This window comes from Rhinatrema bivittatum, chromosome 1 (assembly GCF_901001135.1).
Source record: "Rhinatrema bivittatum chromosome 1, aRhiBiv1.1, whole genome shotgun sequence".
Classification (NCBI taxonomy): domain Eukaryota; kingdom Metazoa; phylum Chordata; class Amphibia; order Gymnophiona; family Rhinatrematidae; genus Rhinatrema; species Rhinatrema bivittatum.
The window spans coordinates 576,588,197-576,605,779 of record NC_042615.1 but is presented as its reverse complement, the minus strand read 5'-3'; the positions used below and the strand labels follow the sequence as shown (position 1 = coordinate 576,605,779).

At 44.4% G+C, this 17,583-nt stretch overlaps 1 protein-coding gene across 1 annotated transcript in view; it reads left to right on the top strand.

The window, feature by feature from the left end:
• CNTNAP4 (contactin associated protein like 4) overlaps positions 1-17,583 on the top strand; it is a 1,044,358-nt gene that overhangs the window by 586,229 nt on the left and 440,546 nt on the right. The window contains exon 10 of the mRNA XM_029616960.1: positions 5,799-5,970. Coding sequence (XP_029472820.1) covers positions 5,799-5,970 — 172 coding nt within the window. The remainder of the gene's footprint in view (positions 1-5,798; positions 5,971-17,583) is intronic.

Here is a 17,583-nt window from a genome sequence, read left to right as displayed (position 1 = left end):
TATTTTATTTATTAATTTATATCCCACTTTTCTAAATAATATACATCGTGGCAAAGAGTACAGATCTGCATTCATTTTACCTCGCCTTGTTACTTTATGTGCATAACGTTTTAGATGTAAAATGTATACTTGCACAAATAAATTCAATTTTATTCAAATAAGTCCTACTTTACACACATCTTAGGCACTGTTGATGCTATCGCTTCCTTCCTCTCTATATGGTTGGACAACAGGGAGCAGAAAGTGTAACTTACAGCTAGGGGTGTGCATTCGGATTGACCGCATTAGTAAAACGCAACTCATATTTTTTTTTAACTTAAAAAATTGATTCGACATAAACGATCGGATTTCCCACATATCCAACATAGATATGTTGGATATGTGGGAAATCGCGATTGTTGAGCCAAAATAAAAATATAAACCCCCTCACCCTCCTTAATCCCCCCCCCCCCCGACTTACCACAACTCCCTGGTGATGGAGCGAGGAGTGAGGACGCCATTTCTGCAATCCTTGGCGAGAAGCATGACGTGCCGCCGGCGTCACGTGATTCCCGGCGAGTTCGCGCCGGACGGCTCGTTCGGCCCAAAAAGAACTTTTGGCCAGCTTGGGGGGGCCTCCTGACCCCCCCAAGCTGGCCAAAAGTTCTTTTTGGGCCGAACGAGCCGTCCGGCGCGAACTCGCCGGGAATCACGTGACGCCGGCGTCACTCGACGTGCCGCCGACGTCACATGCTTCTCGCCAAGGATTGCAGAAATGACGTCCTCACTCCTCGCTCGATCACCAGGGAGTTGTGGTAAGTCTGGGGGGGGGGATTAAGGAGGGTGAGGGGGTTTAAATTTTTTTTTTGCACATATGTACATATACCCAACTCATTGGATTTTTTTTATGTCCATATTGGCCGCAAGTGGGACCCCCTTTCGGACATAAGAAATATGAACATAAAATTTTGCTCTGCACATCCCTGCTTACAGCCTCACATTTTCTATGGCAGCTGAGAGGTAGATTCTGTGGCAAGAATTAGACAATTCAAAAGCAGATTGGCAAACATGTCCATCTTTTATTTTATCGTTTAAAATTTGTTTTCTAACCTTGCTTATGTCTATGTAATTTATTTTTTTTATTTATTTATTGAATTTCTCCTGTAATTTACAGAACATAAATTTGGAAAATATTACAGTATAGATCTGGTTTACATAGTATTCAAATACTCTTAAAACTTAAAATCAAAAGAAATACATTTCTCCAACTATACTGCTCTTATATTATAGGCAATCCAAGAGGCAAGATTTACATTTAGCTGTTATTACAGGAAAAGTCAAATAATATTTATAATAAACATGATGGCTTTAGAATTAACCAGTGTTATTTACATCAAATATCACCCCCCTCAAGGACTAATTGGATTGGGAGTCAAGATATACTCGTATATGTTCCGGATCTCTAAAAATATATCTGGAATTTTGATATCGGAAATACAATAACATGGGAACTGGAGCATACATTTAGCTCCTCTCGCCTGGGCTTCATCTCTCATGGTTAGAAGTTTCTTTCTCTTTATTTGGGTAGTTTTAGTTATATCAAGAAATATTTTTAACTCGTATCCATAAAACATTTGAGATTGATTTCGAAGAAAAGTCCTCAGGATTAAATCTCTTTCAAAAGAAGTAGTAAACTGAACAAACAGTGTTGCTCTTTATTCCACTACTAATTCATACGATTTTTCCAAAATGGACGTCAAGTCAAAAGATACTTCTCCCTTCTTATCTTGTTCTTGCAATTTCTCCCGACCAGGTAAATAATACATTTTAACAATAGTTGGAAAGTCCTTCTCTGATATTTTCAAAATATTTGAAAGTTAGCTCTTAAAAAGTTCACTATGAGCTAAAAGTCTCATTCTAGGAAAATTTAAAATTCTTAGATTATTCCTTCTTAGTTGGTTTTCCAAATTTTCCATCTTTGTCATTTGATAACTTTCTGATTTAATCAAATTATTTTGGACTTTTTGCATCTCTTCCACTTTATTTTCTAATCCAATCATTGCAGTTTCGACTTTCTCTGTTCTACTTTCTATAACTTGATTTTTTGTAATACTTTCTTTCACCATAGAGGTCAGAGACATTATTGATTTCTCCATAGAGGAAATAGCCCTTATAATTTCTTCCAGAGTCATTTTAGAAGAATTAAACTTAGAAACTCCACATACCAGGCAAGATTTTCAAAGGGGTACGTGTGTAAGATACGTGCGTACCCCCCGAAAACCAGCCCGAAGTTCCCCCTGCACGTGCCGAGTCTATGTTGAGTAGGCTCGGTGGTGTGCGCAAGCCCCGGGATGTGCGTAAGTCCCGGGGCTTTCCTGGGGGGGGGGGGGGGGCATGTCGGGGGCGTGTTGCGGTGGCGTGTCATTTGGGGGCAGGGCCGGGGGCATGGTTCCAGCCCGGGGGCGTTTCAGGGGCATGGCCGAGGCCTCTGAAATGGCTCCCAGGCCTGGGAATCGCGTGCCTGTGGCCGGCCCGGTATGCGCAAGTTACGCCTGCCTCGGGCAGGCGTAACTTGTGCAACAAAGGTAGGGGGGTTTAGGTAGGGCTGGGGGGTGGGTTAGGTAGGGGAAGGGAAGGAAAGGTGCGGGGAGGGGTGGAAGGAAATTTCTCTCCGAGGCCGCTCCGATTTCGGAGCGGCCTCGGAGGAAACGGAGGCAGGCTACGCGGCTCGGCACGCGCAGGCTGCCGATTTTGCACAGCCTTGCACACACCGATCCCGGATTTTAACAGATACGCGCGGCTATGAGCGTATCTATTAAAATCCCGCATACTCTTGTTTGCACCTGGTGCGCAAACAAAAGTATGCGAGTGCGCAAATTTGTAAAATCTACCCCACCATGTGTAAATCCTCCTCCACCTCTCCTTCCTCTGAAGGGTCTACTCCTTCTCTGGCTCAATCCTGTGCTTCAATGGGTTGTCTCCTGGAGCCCTCTAAAACTGGGCTTGCCGAGGGCTGTGCACCACCGACACTTCCTCTCTGGATTTCCAACTCCAATGAAGCAGATTTCCTCCTCAGGAGAGCAGCTGTTAGCTCGGGTTCCAAACCTCCGAGCGGAGGGTCTGGAGTATCTGGTGCGCCAGGGCTTAGCGAAGTCTCAATGGCCAGAGGGCTCAGTGTCTGGTCACCGCTGCATCCCTCAACGGCCCCTCCCTCTGGCTTCGAGCACACTGATCCGGCAAAAGCTTCTACTATCCAGGGCTGCCTCACAGACAAAATAGGAGTAGAGGTAACTTCCTTTATCTTTGCTTTGCGTTTGGTAAGTGGCATTTCTCCACAATATCAGTAAAGAGGAACATTCCAATAAGAAATTTCAAAGCAAAGAAGGAAACTTGTGAGTTGCTCCGGAGCTCAGCTTTCACTGTTCATTCCTCGGTGGCCATCCTGCCTCATAAATTATTTGGTTTTTATTAGGTGAAGAAAACTCAAGCATCAGTACAGGAAAGAGATCTTGGGGGATGGGGAGATGAGAATGCGTGGGGGGAGGACCTGGGATGGGGAGAGGATGCAATGTATTTTTATGTTTAACATTTTGTAACTTGTGTTGAGAACTGGATTTTCTGTTAAAAGTTGTGATCAGACCAAATTTAGATTTAGATTAGGAGAGGGAGGAGAACCAGGAATAGAGTGAGAGAAGGCAAGAAGAAAAGGGTTGGAGAAGGATAGTAAGGAGTCAGGATTGGTAATGGGGGAAAGGAAAAGAACGAGAGAGAGGACTGGAGCTAGGGAACATGGGAGGTGGGTAAGATAGAGCATAAGGGGGATGATAAAAAGGATAAGAAATCTAGGATGGGGCACGAGGAACTAGAGAGTTTCTTGGATTGAGGAAGGAGAGGGGGAGTAGAAGGGTCTCAGATCAATGGTTGAGGTGTGGATTGCAGGATTTGGTCAGAAGGAAGAGGTAGGAGTGAAAGAAGTTCCAGGATATGGGGGAAAGAATTTGAGATTAAAAGAGGGAGGGTTCAAATTGTTAGTAGGGGAGGAGAAAATTCTCCCTATACTACTCCTTCTTCAATTCGCGCTAACCTCCCACCCAACCTGGAATACAATACATAAACATACACACATTCACAAGGTGCAAATCCATTCTTTCTGATAATACTGTCCCCATGTCCTCTCTCTCTCTCTCTCTCTCTCTCTCTATCTCACACACAGAGACATATGTACATGCATACACACCCAATCCACTCTCACTTCTCAACTTCTCCCTTCATCTAGTCCCAGTGATTCCTCTCTCACTATTTCTTGCTCCCCACCATACACCCATCCCTGGGAGAGGCTGCATTAGGGAGCAAAGTGGCTCTTCTTTCCTCTGCTATGCCTACTGCAGGCTCACACCCTCCTCTCCTATCTCTGAAGGACAGTAGGGAGAGATGGGGTTAGGGATCAGAGCGATTCCACATTGCTCTGGCATATCTGCTTCAGCCTCAGCTCTTCTCCTCCTATTCCCAGTAGGATGCATGGGAGGAAAAATTCTGGGCAGAAGAAGAGGACTGTTCTGTGCCGCCGAATGAGATTTTGCTTAGATGGGAAGCAGCAAATCTTCAGCCTTCCTGCTGCCCCCAGATTGTTGCCGTTCTCTGCATAGGCCTAGTATGCCTAATAGCAAAGCCAGACTTGTGTGTATGCTTCTGAAAAATCACATCCCTGCTAGAGTCTTTATGGCTCTCTCCTGAAATGCTGTGAACATTTGGAGTGGATAGCACCCGAAACAAAATAGTTATTAGGGGACCGCACAGAGTACAACACTGTCCATCCACACCTACGATTCCCAGAGCAACAAAAGCTCTCCCTCTCCCCATTCCCTCCGGCCTCTATTGGGACATACCACTCAGTAACGACTCGGAGGCTTGTTGTTGGGGAGACATGGCTGCAGATTTTCTTTCTTCCTTCTTCTTTTTCTAGCTTTCTTTTATAAACTATTCAAGACTGTTTTCCTAGCTTTATTTATGCCCTTTTAACACCACTTTTGCTTGCTGCTGCCCCACTATGGGGAGGTGCCCAGGAACTAAGCATGGTGCACCCTTCCCCTTTTGCAAATTGGATAACATAATGGTGGCACTTTGTGATTTGGGGTAGGGAGGCCCCATCCAGCCATTAGTGCCAGGAATGGTCTACCCTCCCCAGCTTTTTTTTATTATTAAATTTTTATTGAAATTTCCAATTACATTTAGCAAAGAAAAGCTGATACCAGAAACAGTATAATCAAGAAGAAAAGAGAAAATGTGCATAATTCCATATACAGACCACAGTAAGAGGGACAATAACAGAAAATATACAGAAACAACAATCTACCATCTATCCTATAAAGCTTTCAGTTATCTAGATAACTCTATTATAGACCTATTCTGAAGAAAGTTCTCAAACTGTTCTGGATAAAAAAAAATATATATACTTATTATTTGCAGATATGACCTGACATTTACTGAGAAATTTTAAATAAAAGGAAGTTCCTAAAGATCCCCCCCTCCCAGTTTGTAACTATTGCTAGCATATTAACTTAGTGGAGGTAAGATGTTTGCAACCCTGTCGTAAGAGCAGAAGATGGCCAGGTCCTCATCCCCAGTCAAAATTTGCATTAGTCTTGTTCACTTCAGTGGTGTACGGAAGGTCTGCCACTACCATCAAAGCAGATTCGGTTTCGTTAGCCTTTTTTTTTTCCCCCTTCAGAAAGCAGGCTAATAAAAAAGAAGAAAATAAAGAATGCTAATGATTGTTTCTTATCTTTTTATACCTTTAAGTCTGTTTCTCTCTGTTTTAGGTTGCCTTGGCAGTAATAGTGCTTCTGAATGCAAGACTGAAATTGGTGGTTTTCAGGGATGCATGAGGATGATTTCTATTGGTCATAAAGTCGTAGATCTTATTGCAGTACAGCAAAGGCTCATGGGAAATTTCAGTGACCTGCAGATTGATTTGTGTGGCATTCTAGATAGGTAAGAACTGTCTGATTTCTGCATTTTATTCACTTTTCACTAAAATAGAAAACTGAAACAAATTATTTGGAATAGAAAAGTTAAAATTATATGCTTTGTTAAATCATTGGTAGAGTTTGGGCAAGGGGAAAGTGGATGGGCATAATCATTCTTTTGCTAGTATAAAATTAAGATATGTTAGCTATAACTTTAATTACTTTACACAATGTTGATGAGTGGTCGCAATTACTGATGCACTATTCATTTGCTTCCAGAGATATTGATCTGTTTGCTAAAAATAACATTGCATTCCATCACATTATTATTCTAACTGATGACTTATTTTTCATTTGAAATTATTGCACTGCAGTATACTACAGAAAGACTGTAAAACAAAAACATAAGATGCTTTAAAAGCTTTGAGGTAGATTTTAAAAGCCTTATGTGTGCAAAAAATGCCCACATATATGCACTTCTATAGTTGGGAAGGGTATGTGTACAACAGTGTATGGGGAAAGAGCATTCCAGCTCTGACATACGTGAGCACTGATTTTCCTCAGCCAGAGTGTGAATGTTATGCAACAGCTCCTCAGTAGGTGAACATGAGTGAGTGAGAGAGAGAGAGAAAACCTTTTTATAAGGTTTAACCTGACACTCAATATATGGACCATTGTAAGGGTGAGTTTTCGGGAAGTGGGTTGGGGGTTAGGGGGGATGTTAGAGACACCCTAAGAGGTAGTCCTTGTAAAATTTACATCATTAAAGAATTTTAGACCTTATACGTGATGAAAAGGAGTTGATTTGTACGCTGCAGGTAGCAGAGACTGCTGTGTACAAATCAACTCCTCTTGTTAGAATTTCCATTGCTTATTACCTGTGCAGCCCTTATAAAATCTACCTATTTGATTTTCAGGCTGTAGTTGAATTTTCTTTCACATGCTGAAGTCTAGTAAAAGCAAGGTATATCTGTTTTGTCTTCATTCAAAAACTGGTTTGAAAAATCAGCGGTGTTTCAGCTGATACTGAATTTAGAATTACAATTTGGCAGTATGTATCCTTGACCACTTAGACAATATGCAAATTGCCATATGTTTGCATTCAAATTTGATTAAAATTAAGGTCAGAACTGGTCTAATATGCAACTATGAGAAAACTGGGATAGTTAGGATTTAGCCACATTGAATTACAAATAGTTCACATTTATCTGATCTGATTTGTGTCTGGGCTTGCTTTGTAGGGATGTGAATCGTTTTAGGACGATTAAAATTATCGTCCGATAATTTTAATATCGTCTTAAACCGTTATGGAACACAATACAATAGAGATTCTAACGATTTATCGTTATAAATCGTTAGAATCGTGAGCCGGCACACTAAAACCCCCTAAAACCCACCCCCGACCCTTTAAATTAAATCCCCCACCCTCCCGAACCCCCCCCAAATGAGTTAAATAACCTGCGGGTCCAGCGGCGGTCCGGAACGGCAGCGGTCCGGAACGGGCTCCTGCTCCTGAATCTTGTTGTCTTCAGCCGGCGCCATTTTCCAAAATGGCGCCGAAAAATGGCGGCGGCCATAGACGAACACGATTGGACGGCAGGAGGTCCTTCCGGACCCCCGCTGGACTTTTGGCAAGTCTCGTGGGGGTCAGGAGGCCCCCCACAAGCTGGCCAAAAGTTCCTGGAGGTCCAGCGGGGGTCAGGGAGCGATTTCCCGCCGCGAATCGTTTTCGTACGGAAAATGGCGCCGGCAGGAGATCGACTGCAGGAGGTCGTTCAGCGAGGCGCCGGAACCCTCGCTGAACGACCTCCTGCAGTCGATCTCCTGCCGGCGCCATTTTCCATACGGAAAATGGCGCCGGCCATACACGTATGGCCGGCGCCATTTTCCGTACGAAAACGATTCGCGGCGGGAAATCGCTCCCTGACCCCCGCTGGACCTCCAGGAACTTTTGGCCAGCTTGTGGGGGGCCTCCTGACCCCCACGAGACTTGCCAAAAGTCCAGCGGGGGTCCGGAAGGACCTCCTGCCGTCCAATCGTGTTCGTCTATGGCCGCCGCCATTTTTCGGCGCCATTTTGGAAAATGGCGCCGGCTGAAGACAACAAGATTCAGGAGCAGGAGCCCGTTCCGGACCGCTGCCGTTCCGGACCGCCGCTGGACCCGCAGGTTATTTAACTCATTTGGGGGGGTTTCGGGAGGGTGGGGGATTTAATTTAAAGGGTCGGGGGTGGGTTTTAGGGGGTTTTAATGTGCCGGTTTTGCGATTTTTAGATTTTTAGATTTTTCACGATTTTTCACGATTTTTCACGATATTTTACCCCCCCAAACGGCAACAATACGATTCCCTCCCCCTCCCAGCCGAAATCGATCGTTAAGACGATCGAGGACACGATTCACATCCCTATTGCTTTGTCTTAATTATGCTACATTCCTGCTTAAGATAGAGTTCATGCTTAGGGCTCAATGTATTAAGTGATATTAAAAATGTATTAATGACTAGTTTTAATGCAGGTATTATTTATTTACTGTAAAATGCCAGTGTACTAATGGGCAATGTATTATTGCCACTGGCAAAGTATAACTCTTACCACACAGATAATGCATCAGTGCTTCCCTGCCAGTGATGCAAAGCTAGATGTGGATATCAATGTCCCTGCACACCCCCCCTCCCCCTCCAGGATGGAAAAGGGCCCCTCTAAGCTCATTCCCTCCCCCCATCCCCCTGGCCTGAAAAAGAAGGCTTTATCAGGCTGCAAAAAAATCCTACTGTGTTGAAGGGGAAAGAAAGTACTCTTGACTATTCACCTGTTGGATTCAACATGCAAAATGGTGCTAGAAGACCTCACATGGTCTTATGCCCTCGACGTGCAAGGGTAGTTACGCAGGTCACAATATGAATTGTGATACCACCACCATAGACTGAAAAGGAAGACCCCTCTGGGTCGATCCCCCCTATCCAACCCTTCCCCCTTTGCCAAATGACAATGTGAGGTCAGTCTGCACCATTTTGCATGGTGGAGCCAACAGGACACGAGACAGCAATGCTGTCCTGCCTCTTTCAACTGTTACTGAGCTGTGGATGGGGTACGCAAGAGGATCAAATATAATATTCTTCTCCATATTTCCTGCCATGGATAATATAAACTATATCACTAGAGAAGCATGAATATAATTTGTTTATGTTCATTATCTGTCACATATGAGTTAATTTGGGAATAGGGCAGAGCTGGTCAAAATTCATGATGCTTTCTCCCATATCCAGTTCTGGAAATCCTTCTACATACCTACAAGTTTTCACCAAGTTATTTGATTGGGTTAGAAACTGGTTAATTCTTAGACAATAGAGGGTTTTTGTTGCGATCCCGGGACGGCCCCGGGATCGGCACTCACCCCGCCGCGGTTCCGGTTCAGTCTCCCCTTCCCTGGGGCTGCAGGGACCCCGGCCGCAGCGTCCCCGGCGTGTATCAACCTCTCTCGGGCCTGCAGGGCCCTCAGGCACCGCGCTCCGGCTTCCCTCTCTTCGCCGGCGTTCCCCGCGGCTGGCTCCGCCCCCCTAGGTGCGCGCGCGCGTTCCTGCCCTGCACTTAAAGGGCCCAGCGCGGGAAAACCAGATCCTCCCTGGGGATGACGTCAGACGCTGCAGGGCTATTTAAGCCCTGCAGTCCAGAAGCTCTCTGCCTTGCAACGAGGTTCCCAGGTTTTCCTGTCTCCAGTTGCTGCGTTCCTGTATCGTCTTGGTCTCCTCTGGCTTCTGACCCCGGACTGGCTTACGGTGATTCTCTTCTGGCCCCTGACCCCGGACAGGCTTACGGTGATCCTCTGGCTTCAGACCCTGGACTGGCTTATGGTGATCCCTCGATTCTTGACTCTGGACTGGCAAGCGACGATTCTCTGATACACGACTCTGGACTGGCGAACGGCGATCCTCCGGCACTCGATCTTGGACCTCGTCAGACTCGGCCCCCGCGGGCCCACCTAAGTCCCAGTGGCCGGGCCCCTACGGGCTCCTCCTGGGGGGGCTCCGGCTTCCAGGGTGAATCTCCTAAGTCCCAGCGGCCGAACTCCTACGAGCTCCTCTCGGGGGAGGATCGGCTTCCAGGGCGAAGATCTTCTCATCTCTGCGCCAGTTCCACCGTCTCATTCTTCCTTGCCAAAGCCCTTGGTCGCATAGGGCTTCCTAGGTCCTTCCTCCGGCCCTGCACGACTCCGTCCTTGCCGCCTCCCGGTCGGGACCACTGCTGCCACCTCGCTCAGCAGTTCACCCTTTGGTTCTGATCGGCCCAAGGGTCCACGATTCCAACAGTTTTGGTAAATGGAATTCACTCTGATGAAGGAAGGTTCATTAGTGGGGTACCTATGGGATTTGTCCTAGAACTAATTCTGTTCAATATTTTCATGTGTGACACTGCAGAGGGATTGTAGGAAAAGTTTGTCTGTTTCAAATTATAATAAGATCTACAACAGAGTAAACACCTCAGATGGAATAGAAAAATAAAGAATGATCTAAGAAAACCTGAGGAGTCATCATGCATTTGATATCTAATATTCAAGTACAAAAAATTATAGTATCATGTATTTGTGGTACAGAAATACAAAGGACTAGTTAATGTTGAGAGGTGAGATAGTATGATCTGTGAATTAGAAAAGAAACCACTGGTTGATCATAATTAATGATTTCAATGTGGCAAAACACTGTAATTGTTACATCCACCAGCCGCGGCCACCCGCGGCTGGCTCAACTCACCTCATGACATGCTTGGCCCTTTACTCCTGGTGTTCTTGCGGCTGCAGCCAGTCACTGCTGCGAGAACACCAGGAGTAAAGGGGCAAGCCTACTGGCTTCCTGTGCTCCACGTGGCGGTTGGGACACCGCCGACCAGCGTTCCGACCCTGGGCCTCCCTAGGCGCACGCGTGCGCCATCTGTCCTTCCTTTAAAAGGCCAATGGCGGGAACTTCAGTCTTGTCCCCGGCGGATGACATCACCGGCCCGGGATATTTAAAGACTACCTCTTTCCACCACTAGCTAACTTGGCAACGAGTTCCCTGGTTCCTAGCTGGTGCTTGCTCCAGTACTCCGGACCTGTTGTTCCTGTTCTACGGATCCTTGCTCTTCAAGTCGGAATCCTGTTACTGCGCTCCCACTCTTCGGGGTCTGGCTCAGTGCTTCTACATCTGGGACTCTGTCTCTGTGCTCCTGCTCCTCGGGGCCTGGCTCAGTGCTTCTACATCTGGGACCCTGTCTCGGCACCCCGTTGCTCGGGGCCTGACTCAACGCTTCTAGGTCGGGGACCCTACCTCAGTGCTACCACTCCTCGGGACCTGTCTTATCACTGCTATATCACGAGATGCTGTCACTGTGTTTCTTCCCCTCAGGGCCTGGGTCAGAACTTCTACGTCATGAGACGCTGTCTACACCTCTGCTCAGGACCCGTGTCAGCACTTCTACATTACAAGACTGTGTCTCTGTGTCCCCACTCCTTTGGGCACCTCTCAGCATTTCTAAATGACAGGTTCCTGCTACTGCGCTGCCCCTCCTCGGGCAATGCCTCTGCACTTCTGCTCTATCTGAACCTGCTACAGTGGATTCCCCGCTCTAGCCCTGCTTCAGCATACCATTATACAGGCCTCTGCTCCTGCACTTCCTTTCCTCGGGGCCAGTCCCATGTGGTCCTGCTCTAATGTCTCCGGAACTGCTGTAGCATCTCAACCCTTAAGGCCTTCTCTCTCTCTCTCTCTCTCTCTCCGAGAGTACCTCAACCTTGGACTGATTTTGACCTCTCTGACACTCCCTGCTTCCAGCCGCTTGTTCCCTCCAGGACCAGCCACATAGAGGTTCACCTAAGACCAGCCGGCCCTGGCACCCAAGGGCTCAACCTGTGGGGAACAAGGGCTGGTAATGACGAAGTTCCTGTTTGCTTGTGCTCCCGGCCAGCCTTGCCTCCCGACGGTGGGGACCTGCGGGGCTCAACCCCGCAGGTAGCGGCAACCCCACCTCGGGGCAAGGGTCCACAGTTCCTAACAGTAATAAGGCAGTGACTAGAGCCAGTAGGATGCACAGGGAAAGGCATGATAAGTAGAACAAGAGAGATGCTAATACCTCTATAAGGTTATTGGTGAGAACTTATCTGGAACATTACCTCCAATTTTGGAGGACATACCTCTTAAAGATTATCAACATAGTAGAAGGAGTTCAGAGAAAGTCTACTAAAATGGTGCTGGATCTTCATCAAATAGTCTATGAGATAAGACCTACTAGGTATGTAGACCTTAGAACAGCAGAGAGGAGAGGAAAGATTAGGATATGATGGAGACATTCAAATAGCTCAGTATATAAACAATGCATAGGAATCTACCCTTTTTGAATGGATTAGGTAGTCTGGAGCAAGAAGCAGGCATATAAAGCTCCAAGAGAAAAGACTGAGGAGTAGAGATATGAATTTTTTCAAAATAAATGCAAAAAAGCCAGAAGAAATAAGGCTATTTTTGCTTCCTTCTGAATCGAACAAACCAAAAATGACCTCTATGAAAAGTACCTGAAAATTTGGGCATATTTTCATTTTTGTGAGGGAAACGTTTTTTAAAAGGCTTCCTGGAGGCCTTCCGACCCCACCCCGCCCACCTCGACACAAGCCATAGGGTCTGGGTTAGGAAGAGCCATGCTCTTTCCGATCCTCCTTGTGCCAGTCAGCATACTCACGAGGCATTAGACCCACCCAGCTGTGTTTAGCCGGCCCCAACTGCGGCCTTCCTGGGCCCCTCTGACCTTCAATCCCACTTCCTAAAAACTTGCCAGGACCAGGGAACTGCCTATCCCTCACTTACCCCTTCCATGGAGTTTTGGTACTTTATAATGGGCAGGGGCGATCCCCATTTACTTCTGCACTGTTTCCATTCATTTAAAATTGGTGGCCCCAGCCACACCTGAGACAGATGATAAAGTGATGTCATTTTGCCACTGCTCAGAAGGGATGGCTGGCATGGAGGCAGGGCAGGAGCAGGTGGAGATTTGCTTCTGCCCGTTGCAACATTCTGAAACTCTGCAGAAGGTATTAAGTGAGGGCCGGGGAGGCCCCAGTATGAGGGGTCAGAGAGGCCCCAACTGGGCCAGGCCAAGCCCAATCGGGTAGATCCAGGTCCCATGAGGATTTTGTCCTGCACAAAAAGGATCAGACGGGCATGGCTGGGCCTTGGCTTTGCCTGGCCCGAGCTCCAAGGCTTGCGTTTAATCAGGAGAGAAGTTGGAGAGCCTCTAGATGACCCATTTACATTTTTTGTTTGTTTTGAATTATTTTCCATTCAGTACATAAGAACATAAAAACATAAGAACATGCCATACTGGGTCAGACCAAGGGTCCATCAATCCCAGCATCCTGTTTCCAATAGTGGCCAATCCAGGCCATAAGAACCTGGCAAGTACCCAAAAACTAAGTCTATTCCATGTAACCATTGCTAATGGCAGTGGCTATTCTCTAAGTGAACTTAATAGCAGGTAATGAACTTCTCCTCCAAGAACTTATCCAATCCTTTTTTAAACACAGCTATACTAACTGCACTAACCACATCCTCTGGCAACAAATTCCAGAGTTTAATTGTGCACTGAGTGAAAAAGAACTTTCTCCGATTGGTTTTAAATGTGCCCCATGCTAACTTCATGGAGTGCCCCCTAGTCTTTCTACTATCAGAAAGAGTAAATAACCGATTCACATCTACCCGTTCTAGACCTCTCATGATTTTAAACACCTCTATCATATCCCCCCTCAGTCTTCTCTTCTCCAAGCTGAAAAGTCCTAACCTCTTTAGTCTTTCCTCATAGGGGAGCTGTTCCATTCCTCTTATCATTTTGGTAGCCCTTCTCTGTACCTTCTCCATCGCAATTATATCTTTTTTGAGATGCGGCGACCAGAATTGTACAGTGTATTCAAGGTGCGGTCTCACCTTAGTAGATGAACTAAATTTCACCTCCAATATACACACACACACACCTTTTCGGCCCAAACATCCTTACTGAGGAGTAACATGAGAAAATATTTTATCAAGAGTGTGGTGATTACATGGAACAGCCTTCCAGAAGAAACAGTGGAAGCAATAACAATAGCAGAGTTTAAGAAAGGGTAGGATAAACACAGATCTCTAATTACAAAAAAAAAGAGAAGGAAAACCTGATTCCAACTGGTGTTTATGGCATGCAAGGGGAAATATTTTGGACAGACTGAATAGGATCTGCTGGGCTTATCTGCTGTTAAATTCCATGTTTGTTTTTGTAAGTGCTGACACTCACAAACAGATTGCCTGGAAGAATACCCAGACACATTATCCCAGAATCAAATCTCCGATCCCTATCCTTTCACTGCTTCTGTTTACAACTTTGAAAGCAAACATTGCTGTTATTATCCACTCAAGAATTTATTTGTATATTAATTCTTAGCTAATTTTGCACTGATTATTGGAGTTGAACTCTCAAAAGCTGAACACAAAAGTATTGTTGTTGCGATAAAAAGGTATCACCCGCAGCCTGTTCACTGATTTTTATTAAGTATATATCTAAGTGGGCTAATGTAGCAGCCACAGTACTTTTTTCTTTCAAATTTATGCAAATAAATTAATTTAAACATTAAGAATTTTCTACTTCATGTACAATCTGAAAATCTAGCACAATCATTATTTAGCATAGTCAATGATCCTTTAATAAATAGTAAACATGGGAATGGTATAATGCTGTCTCTTCTTTTTATACTGCAGAAGAGACAAGTGCTCTCATTTAGATTACAATCTTTTAGATTAGTTTTTGATTATCTGTAGTCCAATAATATGGTTGTTAGTTACACATCAGCAGCAGGTGAACCTGCACTTAAAAGCATTTTATTGATTCTATATGAGAAATGCTTGAGCTGTGCTTTGTTTATTGTTTCTAGTCTAAACAATCAATTATTGTGCAGTCAAAACACTAAATATTTTGTAGTATCATTACAAAAAAAAAAAAAGTCTCTGAAAGCTTTCTGTCTTCAGGGAAAGGAAATTCCATTCTAACCTGAAATTCTTTGATGCATGTGACCAAATGGGTTATTTAAATTGCAGCACTTTGAAAGGAGCACTGAAATGTCTCAGTAAAAAGCTGAAACTGCATTTTAAATTGCTTCCCTATATATTTATTTACCTTTTCTGTTCATCATCAATAGTGCCAAATCCTTTCTGATTGTAAAGAGATAATTACAGAGATTAGATGACAACAGAAAGGAAATCAATATGAGTGTTTTATGTATATCACTTAAGATTTGTGGATTATACTATACACATTAGTGAGATTGCCTAAGAATATTAGTGAGGTTGCCTAAGAAGGGGAAATAATGATAAGAAAATACTATATGCTAGGAAACCTCTATGTGAGGATCTAATAAAACATAATTAAACCTTAGATTTATTTTATGGTAGGAACTTTTCAAAATAAAGCAGAATCATCTGTAACATAATCAGCCATGACCAATCTGGCCTCACTCTTGCAAGTAGCATACTGTATAGCCAATAAACACCAAGATACATTTAATCAAGTGTCATTCCTGCCCCTACCACTCAACATAATCCACATACCTCACAGCTGACCAATGACTGTAGGGCCTACTCATTCTGTAGGCCAGTTGCAGGTCACATGGGACCAAACAGCATGCCGGAAGAAAGGAATCTGAAAGATCTTTAAGAAAGAAAATGCCATACTGGGTCAGACCAAGGGTCCATCAAGCCCAGCATCCTGTTTCCAACAGTGGCCAATCCAGGTCATAAGAACCTGGCAAGTACCCAAAAACTAAGTCTATTCCATGTTACTGTTGCTATGGCAGTGGCTATTCTCTAAGTGAACTTAATAGCAGGTAATGGACTTCTCCGCCAAGAACTTATCCAATCCTTTTTTAAACACAGCTATACTAACTGCACTGACCACATCCCCTGGTAACAAATTCCAGAGTTCAATTGTGCGTTGAGTAAAAAAGAACTTTCTCCGATTAGTTTTAAATGTGCCCCATGCTAACTTCATGGCGTGCCCCCTAGTCTTTCTACTATCCGAAAGAGTAAATAACCGATTCACATCTACCTGTTCTAGACCTCTCATGATTTTAAACACCTCTATCATATCCCCCTTCAGTCGTCTCTTCTCCAAGCTGAAAAGTCCTAACCTCTTTAGTCTTTCCTCGTAGGGAAGCTGTTCCATTCCCCTTATCATTTTGGTAGCCCTTCTCTGTACCTTCTCCATTGCAATTATATCTTTTTTGAGATGCGGCGACCAGAACTGTACACAGTATTCAAGGTGTGGTCTCACCATGGAGCGATCCATACCCTCTGCATTCTATATCAGAACCCAGCAAGCTATGCCATGGCAAAGGGCCCCCTTACCCTACCCTTATCCCAGTTGATGAGTGATGCAGGACAACCATGTACATGGGTGCCATGTTACTTATGTCATTTGTACATCCATCATGTCTGCTCCTTATGATTGAGAGATTGCTGAAGAGCATGGAGGTTTATTCTTCCTAAAATGTAATTTAGCAGCAGTACCATTAGAAAGCATTAATAACCAGATCTCATCTATAATGCATACTATTTTTAAAATGGCATACATTTTATTGGAGTTTGGATAGAATGGTGGTTAAGCTTCTTACCATTTTTTCAATAATTTTAATTTATTCATAATATTATAAAGCCTTTATTGGTCTATCACAAGATGCACAAATTTGGAGCACCAATGAACTGTGTGAACTACTCTCCTTTTGTTATGCCTGAGAGTTGTATTTAATAATTCTGTCTGTATTCATGGTGAAATTTATAAATTTATAAAATATCAGCAGAAGTTGGGTAGTAAGAAATGTTCATAATTTTTGAGTATTTACATTTTGTGGCCTATGAAATAAAATTTGCTCTAAACATTTTTAGGATGCATCTTGCTAAAACGTAATGTGATATGCAATATATTCAAGGGCGTTCATGCTAATAAATTGCAGAAACTGTGTGCAAGCTTGGAGCATACACAATAACCAAAGAACTATAGCACATTCCTGTATTAAGAAATCTCTTGTGCTAACCCACTAGATTTTAAAGGTCATTTTAGCAGGGACATTTCCTTACCTCTCCAAGTGATAACATATGCCCCTCTGCCTAGATCACTAGCATGTCCCCAATGTCATTGCAGTTCCCCTCTCCCCTGGCTAGTCACCCGGATCACTAGCAGAACTCTCCTGAGGCAACCATACCCCTCAATTCCTTCCTTCGAAGTGATAACACCTCCCTCCCCCTCCAAAAAAGCATGCCATGGAGTGACTAACACCCCTTCTAGCTCCCTCTGACCCACTTCGAGCATAAATATGGGACTTTAAAACCACTTCTCATCGTCTGATTGAAGACTTCCCCTTCACTGTTCACAGAGCCTTCATGTCCATACTGCAGCTGTCCACTAAACAACACAGCTGAGATCAATTCACTCCTACCACTATTACTATTACTATTTATCATTTATATTGCATTATAAAGTGTATGAGGCTCTGCAAAACATGAAAGAGAGAGCACCTGCTCCATGGAGCTTACAGTCTAGTCAAGAAGACCATAGACTGGGAGAACTAGGGTTTATGTTTTAAAAACAATCTCGATAAGATGGA